This window comes from Mixophyes fleayi, chromosome 4 (assembly GCF_038048845.1).
Source record: "Mixophyes fleayi isolate aMixFle1 chromosome 4, aMixFle1.hap1, whole genome shotgun sequence".
Taxonomy (NCBI): domain Eukaryota; kingdom Metazoa; phylum Chordata; class Amphibia; order Anura; family Limnodynastidae; genus Mixophyes; species Mixophyes fleayi.
The window spans coordinates 110,905,672-110,913,966 of NC_134405.1; the positions used below are offsets into that span (position 1 = coordinate 110,905,672).

An 8,295-nucleotide genomic window follows, 5' to 3' on the forward strand; every position below is an offset into this window, starting at 1 on the left:
AAACTGTTAACTATTGGGATCAATGATTACTTACCTACAATTATTCAGTAGTGCTTTGTATGCCAGGCACAGTACATGCTGGTGCTGTTAAAACTGAATAACCACTCATTTGCCCTTGGAGTTTCTAGTACACATTAGGAGCACTGGCTCCTCACACACACTCAGCCAACAACATCCTTTTTTAGACATATTACCCTTCAGAAAAAAAAAGCCATAATAATGAGTAGCAGCGATTTTCAAATGTAAATGCATTTATTAAACAAGGAAACATAAGAAAAATACTGTATATCCTAGGCATTATAAATCAAGCATAGTAGAATATATTATTATAATAAAACGCTTACACAGAGATGCCAGATCTCTATGGTGTGTAGGAACCAAATATATTTTAGCATAAATATGAATTTTGCCAAGTTTAGATTAAATTTATAACAATAAAAGTGAAATATTTATCAAAAATTTCCACGTTTTCCAGGAATTTAAAAAACAAAAATCTGCTGCTAATAAAAAAAAGGAATTTATAGTTCTCAGCAAAGATACTGCCTTCAATGGTTTAAATTCATTACCGATTCAATGAGGCTTAGTTGTGAAGACTTGCTATAGGTGAGCAGGAGCAGCCGATAGGAAATAAAACCACAAAATACAAGACATTTAGAAATTCACCATATGGATCTCATGACTATGTGTTTCTTTTCTTATACCAGTCTAACTAGGAGTCTTAAAATGGGCCAAACTGACGCTACAAGTTTCCTTGTAAAAAATAAAAAAATGGTTAACATTTACAATTGGACAAGTAAAAGTTTCCATGCCTTGACAGAACTCAAGAAGTACGATATGGTTTTTACATTAGCTGGGTAACAGAACTCAATTAATGTGTGTTCTCTTTAAGAGAAAGATGGCTGGTTGCAGCATCCTTTAAAATTACAGAAAGAAGACGATAATGAATAGGAAAAAAAATAATATCTGAAACATAGATCCATCATAATAAGTTTCTGAAACACTTAGATTATTTGGGAATGTTAGTAGGGCTTTCATGTAAAGGATTAATGGAGGTTTATTGACCCTTTAAACTCTAGGGCCACTGCTGAACAACCACAGAAATGAATGAAAGTTAAATATTCCGCCTACACTTTCAGATGGATATTATATCTCACCAAGGAATTTGGTGGCCATAAGATGCTATATATAGCAGGCATAGAACTTTCATACAGGGCATGTTATATGTATTTATTTTATTGTAACAGTATTCCTAAACAATACTGAATGATGTCATCTATTACTGCTGCATCCCTGGGTAGGATGAAAATGCTAAAAATGAGAAATAAACATAACAAACCTAGTCTACCTCCTGCTCCATTCACCAAGCGACAGGGCTGGTCTACGCAGGCATTTTCGGTTAGGCTCTGTCAATTATCTCCCAGCCAAAACTGATAGCTAATGGGGTATTGTACCACTGACCAATAAGATGCTCCACCCATTTAAAAATGGAGAACTATAATCTTGTTCGGGGCTAGACTAGAGAAATAGAGGAAGCATTGGAGGGAAAAAAAACAAACCAATACAGTTCCCAGGCCAGGAGAAGTAGCAGGAAAGTGAAAATGTAACGCGTAACTGGGAATGTGGCTTTAAAGGACAGTTATCACATTATATAACTAGTGCAGTTTAAACATTACTTGTATATTCTAAAGACAAAAGGGATTGATCTATGACATACAAAATTATGTACAGTAATGCATTTTAAATGATTATTTTGTTTAATTGGGTCTTCGTCTTGCCATTTCACCAATCAAATTTTAAAAACAACGTCAGTTTGCTTAGCCTGATGCAGAACAAACATTTGTAAACCATCAATGCTTTCAGCAGCATCAATGTTCTATTGTTTCTCATTGGCCTGTGCCTTAAAAATAAAACAGCAAAAATAGGCATAAATGTCAGCAAAGAAAAACTAAACAAAAAAAAATAAAAAACAAGGGAGAATGGCAGTGTACAATTGTTCTTCGATGCGAGTTGACCATATTATGCAAGTTCTTTGGCAGAGATCAGAAGGTCCCATGTAATGGTCCAGGCAGGTACTTTGTCATTACTGCAGGGTGTTTTTTTTTTTTTTCCCCATAGTCCACAGTTTATCTTACTGCCAGAAGGAAGACTAACCCAGCTATCCCAAAGCCAGCCGCTGCCATCAGGGCATTGGAAAATGTACCATTCTCTTGTACTTGGCCAGTCCTATTTTTGTTACAAAATTTGTGAAAGCCATCCTGAAAATAAAGAAAGAAAAAAAAAGTTAAACTCAGATTTAATCAGTTGTTTATGTACACATAAAACATCACAATAATTTAATTACTCTGAAAGCACTCAGGAATGGGTTCACGTGGGCACGTATGCATAATGAAACACTGCATTAACCAATAATGCCTCTCCCCAAGCTGGGACTCCTAAAGTTCAAGTTATAAACAGCAACAGAGAAGCTAATGTTTTCAAAACTTAATTACTGTAGATACATCAACTTAAATTCCATTTGGGAAATCTCATTTGTGTGTGTGCAGACAGTCGGCCTGCTGATTAAGCTAGAGACGTTTACTGGTTAGGAGAACAAGTTCTAAAGAGACGAAATAATCAGAACAATGTTGGAGTTGTAGGACTACTAGACACCAGTATTTAGAGCTGGCATTGCCCTAGGAACGGAGATAATTTGTCCTAAATCATTGATTGACCTTTGTACCACACATAATAATGCCATGACATCAAACAGCCCCTGCTATACTGATATTCGGAAACTAGGCGATTGGCAATGACTAGTACCAAAACCATTCCCAGGCACATGAATTGTGCTACCCTAAGCATGCGTTACGGCTAGTCAAAAAAACAAAACAAAACCTTGATACATTCTTTTAGTATACAGTCACAGGTTCCCCTCCTATTTGGTGGAGGGATAAGAAGCCCATTAAAATTATATTTGCCCCGAGCCCACTATCAGCTCTAAGCTGCTACCCCACATATTAAGTCACAGTCTACCTCATTCCATCAATAATGGTGGAAAGGCAATCGCTCCACACAGATGTCACCCCGATTTATTTTCAAACTATATTTACCATACATTGCAAAAAAAACAGCTAAACTAATGTTTCCCCTCCCAGCAGTGCGTTACTCTTACATGAGCTTACAGGCATTGTCTATATCGCTACACTATGCTCTCTCCTCCAGATGAACACACCAGAGACTTCATTTAAAGGACCAATGACTGAGAGAAAAGAGCAGCTGTTTACCGGATCCTTATTCAGCATAATCAAGTATGGAAGCAATAGCCTCCAGATGGTTATGTTTGAACGCTGCTTGGCAGATGAATGTGTAAACAAGTTATACCCTCAATACCTTCCGGAACTCTGCTCTTTACAATTAATTTGTGCAAACATAAGTTTTCTGCCTTGTGATTTTATTAACCTTTTCCACTCCAACAGGGAAATTCAATTCACTTCTTTTTCCGTCTATACCAGGGTTAACCCCTGTCTACCATCTCGTCTCTCTCTCAGAACGGTTCGCTCCAAATACCGATTTTATATATGGCCAAGTGACTTGTACAGAACAGTCCAACAAGTCTGCACCATGGAGACTTTAGAAACAAACTAGAAACTTCTATATCAGAAGCTTTAGTTTTGCCAACCTTTCAATACAAAATTCCACTCATGTTATTGCCACATGCGACATCTCTGAACTGACACTTTTCCCAATTCCTGACACACATACAGTCACTTCAGTCAGCTCAAATGGAGCACCTCTCCTTTAGATAAATGGAGCGATAGGGCAACCCCTGAAGCACAGTGGTAGTGATGGATTGTACAAGCATACGGTCCCATAAATACACCTCATTCCTGAAGTCACTATATGGGCAGCCTTACTAAATATATATATATATATATATATATATATATATATATATATATATATATATATATATATATATATATATAGTCTGCTTCCAATAGTAATGTTTCTTTGTGTAGTAAGCAGAGTTCATGTGAATCTACTGGTCTGTACGCAGCTGCTAGCCAGCGGTTAGGAGGGCCTGCTGGGATATGCAGTTTGACAACAGCTGGATTGCACATCTATAAATGGCACTGTATGTTTTTAAAACAATAAAACAAAAACTATACATCTGTGGTTGTAGCCAACTACATGAAATGATCATATTCATAACAGCAGTATGCACCATACATGGAAAATCCCTTCTCTATCGACTTTGATTTTTTTTTTCCTTTACTTACATATAAGAAATGGGGAAGTCCCAACTGACAGTCTATGGTGTATGTGGTTGAATGCATTCAGAATGGGAACAGAAATTTCATCTGTCAAACACAGCCTTTATTATGAACTGGTCCGAATTATAAAAATAAAAAAAAATAAAAAATAATTAAATAACCTGAATCTAATGGTTTTGAATTAAATCGGTGTACTTGGAAAGGAGAGACATTTGATCTGCATAGACAAGATTTATTTTATTTATTCTGGAAAAAAATAGTAAAGAAGGCATGGGTGGGCCTTGGGCAATACTGGTCCTAGTGATGGTTAGATAGATACTTCTATTAGCATACTACAGCATAGTTAAGCTTTGATCTAATTTTAAAGCAAAAAAAAACCCAAAAACTAAAATATGTTAACAAACAGTGAGTCTTTGTTTCCTGAACCCTGCACTGAAATCCCATATGCAGAGTGTTTAGCCAAATATTGTGTGAAGAGTGGACCAATTTTTGACAGAGGCATTAACAGAATTGTTTTTTGAACCTCACCAACTATGCAACAAGGACAATTCCATAGACGGCTGTAAAAAGGACCATAGATCTACACGTGGCTCCCCATTGTCAGCATACTGTATAGAGTACTTGCCACAACTAGCTTGCAAATGCATTTTATATTCAACTATACACTGGGGAGGGGGAGGAATGCAGGTCCTCATAGTATAGTTCAATCCCAGCAAAACACCAAGGTTTAGTGTTGGCAGACATTTCCTAATAACTGGCTGTTGCTGGCAAGAAGGATAATGTTAGTTATGCTGCAAAACCTACATAGAAATAATAAAATAAGAAACCAGAGGCAATATCTGGCAGAAGGGCCATCACCTGCACAGTCCTGATTGGACAGTTTCATATTGGGATATGTATGGGTGTATTAGAGGCTTTGTCACTTAGGAAAACACCATTGCAATTATGGATAACTTTATCCAGCAGTGTTTTTTTTTAGTTTTCTTTTGTTTGTCTTAAAAAAAACAAGAACAAACCGACTTCCCCCAAGCACTGAGTGTCAAAAAAAGAATCAAAGTCATCTGTTTATTAATAGATAACACTGATTATATCTCAGAATTAATAGACTAGCATTATTAGATAATGCACTGTACTTGTTTACTGGTTTGTTTGAACGGACATCATAACTTATGTGTATTTAAAAGAAAAGTGCCTTCATTATGTAATATAGTAATCCTACCATAAATATAGCTGTGTGTACATTGAATTTGTTTTGGTTACAAACAATGAAATGGCATATATGTTGCCAGGTGTAAATAGTTTACACTTCATTTGGGCTCCTGAGCAACTGGATATTAGAAAAAAACTACGTTTTAAAGTTTCTTTCACCAGGGGCATCATATACCATGCCACACAACCCTGGGCTGCCTGTTGTAGAATAACTACCCCTTGGCAGACAGAGCATGCTGGAGTGATTCTTCTATAACAGCTGAACCATCTCTGCAATATGCAAAAGAAATCAACTCTACTGTCTGACCTAAACTAAAAGCAAAAAAGTTCAATGTTTCACTTTGTCTGACGCTCTCCAATTCCTACATTTATCTAGGTACAGATCCCATTGCAGATTTGTCTGATGAAATAGGGAGTAGAGTTTAAACAAAGCAGTGGACCAAAAAATGAGCAATTTCCACATTAAATATTTCACATATGACTCAGAACAGCCATCCGACAGGGTTGGGCATTGATTGGCCTGGAAACTAATACACATCCACCCACCACCTCATGTAGTCATACGTGCAGTATAGAAGACACACTTAAAAGGCATTACATGTATTGTTATGACAGTGAGGGTATTATACTCAGAGAGGATGTTGAATCACTACTGACAAACATGCTTTATAAATTGGCTCTTTGGTGTATAATATATAATTCATATTAATATATTGCCTGATGTTGCAAAAGAGTTTGTGGCTTAAGAGAACAACGGGAACAGATGGTAATGAGCTAAAGCAGCAATTAAGAAAATATATTACCCAGCCTCCATTCTTCTGAAACCAGTCTCTGTTGTCCCCAACCAAGAATTGGCTCAGCACCACGGCCAGTTCCTTGGGGGTCCCCACTTTGTGATCTCCTTGGCTCTGGACCAAGGTCCCAGCAAAAACGATGAGTCCGACAACCCGTCCCCAGTTCAGTCCTCCTTCCTCGGACATCTGAGCAGCCACGCGTTGTAGTATGATCCGAGGATCGCCTGGGACTTGCTCGCACGACTCATAGAAAGCGCGGTTCATATTAAGCATCTCCTCTGCCACCCTCCATAGAGTCTCCGCCAGAGGGGTCTGCGGCGCCTGGCATTCCTTGCAGAGGCGGCGCTGGAGATAATCCTCCAACAGGCCAGAGGTCTCCTCTAGAAGGTGATCAGACATACTAAGGAGATGAAGACAGAGAATGGGATCACTCCATATAACTGCAAGTAACCACTCCCCCACGCTGTGCTGCCCCCTGGAGAGCTCTGTCTAAGAGCTGGACTCTATTGTAGGATCCTATGTGATCGGAGCACTCACTTCTCCGCCTCCAGTGATCCCACACGCTCGGTGCTCTCTGTAATAACACCCTGCTGCTGTCCTCCCAGGCACACACTTAACCACTGTCTGATCCGTGACACTCGAAGCTTTCTCTGGAAGGCACCTCCACCTTTTGTTTAAAGTCCAACCATGATTTTGTCTACACCCGCCCTCCTCACTTCCCCCGAGCGCAGATAGGCTGAGAGCACCGCGCCGCCCACACTCCATTCATCAGAATTTAACGAAATCATGAACGAAAGGAAATTCTAGAGAGAAAAGAACATAAAACCCCAGGATGTATTATATCAGTTGTGATTAGGAACATGAGCATTTCGTGGATACATTCCAGTTTATTGTATCTGTCCACATAGACAATGACTCAATAGGACACACACGTTATATTCTTATTCTGGACATAAATGTTACAAACAAACAGTGGAATTTGATCTGCTTTGCAAACTGTCACGAACCCTTCTGCTCTATAGATGGCGTTATGGGAATATCTCCAGGGGGTTGCTGTCACAATGTACTATAGCACTACAGCTACAATGATTGTTCCGTCAGCACCTGACAGACGGGAACACCGTGTTCCTGATCATTGTCTGTGACATCATGTCATACAATTACTCACACAAACGTGACATTGCGTAAATTCAACACAGAGAGGCGACCATGGTGAACACGTGGACTATTTCGTAAAATTCCACAAGTCGAGTCTTCCGATGCCTGTTTTATTGCTGCACGTAATTGATCCTCAGTAATTATATTTTTAGAGATTGATTTATTTGCTGTCATTTTAATCTACTTTACTTTTGTTAAGGCAAGAATTTATGATGATTGAAGTAAAATATTGAAGCCTAACGGCCTGAGTCATTAAGGAGAGCAAAGCATGTAAAAGGAATAACTTTGCATCTGGGCAAAACCATGTTACATTGGAGGGGGAGGTAAATTTAAAATGTGCAGACGGGTTTAAAGTTTGGATAGGGCATGTCCGAAATCAACTTTAAATTTCAGTTTAAACATAAAGCTATCAAGTATTTGTGTGCTAGATGAAAAAACAGCCGGTATTAAACTTATGTGCAAAATAATCAACCAATTTGCACCCCTTGCATTGTAACAGGGTTTGTCCCGAAAAACATTTACTCCTTTCTGTTGCCTTTCTTTCCTTAATGACTCAGGCCCTAAATCTTTAAGTGAATTTAGAGATAATAAGCAAAAGGAATCAATTGGTGGTGGCATTGTGGATGTATCAGATATCAGATAATGTTGCCATTGAATGAATGAATACCATCAAGGCATTCTAGGTTAATTGATGGAAACGGAAAGTGCAAGTTTTTTTTCATGAAAATGTTTACCAATGGTTAATTACAGCCAGGAGAGTAAGAGGTTCCTATCAAAGGAAACCACCACTGTCAGGGAATTTCAATAGTCCAGACCAGTGGTCAAAGTGGAAATTTAGAAGTGCTGGTATGGAACTTTCACTTTGACTGCTATATATTCAT

General features: G+C 38.4%; 1 protein-coding gene across 1 annotated transcript; it reads right to left on the reverse strand.

The window, feature by feature from the left end:
• Window positions 1-233: 233 nt before the first annotated feature.
• Window positions 234-6,928, reverse strand: BCL2L10 (BCL2 like 10). The gene is made up of 3 exons (XM_075208005.1): window positions 6,794-6,928; window positions 6,266-6,656; window positions 234-2,255 (listed from the first exon to the last, which is right to left on the reverse strand). The coding sequence occupies exons 2-3, from the start codon at window positions 6,653-6,655 to the stop codon at window positions 2,124-2,126; spliced, it is 522 nt and encodes a 173-aa protein (XP_075064106.1). The 5' UTR covers window position 6,656; window positions 6,794-6,928; the 3' UTR covers window positions 234-2,123.
• Between the last annotated feature and the right edge of the window lie 1,367 nt (window positions 6,929-8,295).

What these genes read in the sequence shown, in the direction of transcription:
- BCL2L10 (XM_075208005.1), bottom strand. Translation starts at nt 6,655, where the DNA reads ATGTCTGATCACCTTCTAGAGGAGACCTCTGGCCTGTTGGAGGATTAT. An exon ending in TTCAGAAGAATGGAGGCTGG is followed by an intron (nt 2,256 to 6,265) that starts GTAATATATTTT and finishes CTTTATTTTCAG; the next exon opens with GATGGCTTTCACAAATTTTG.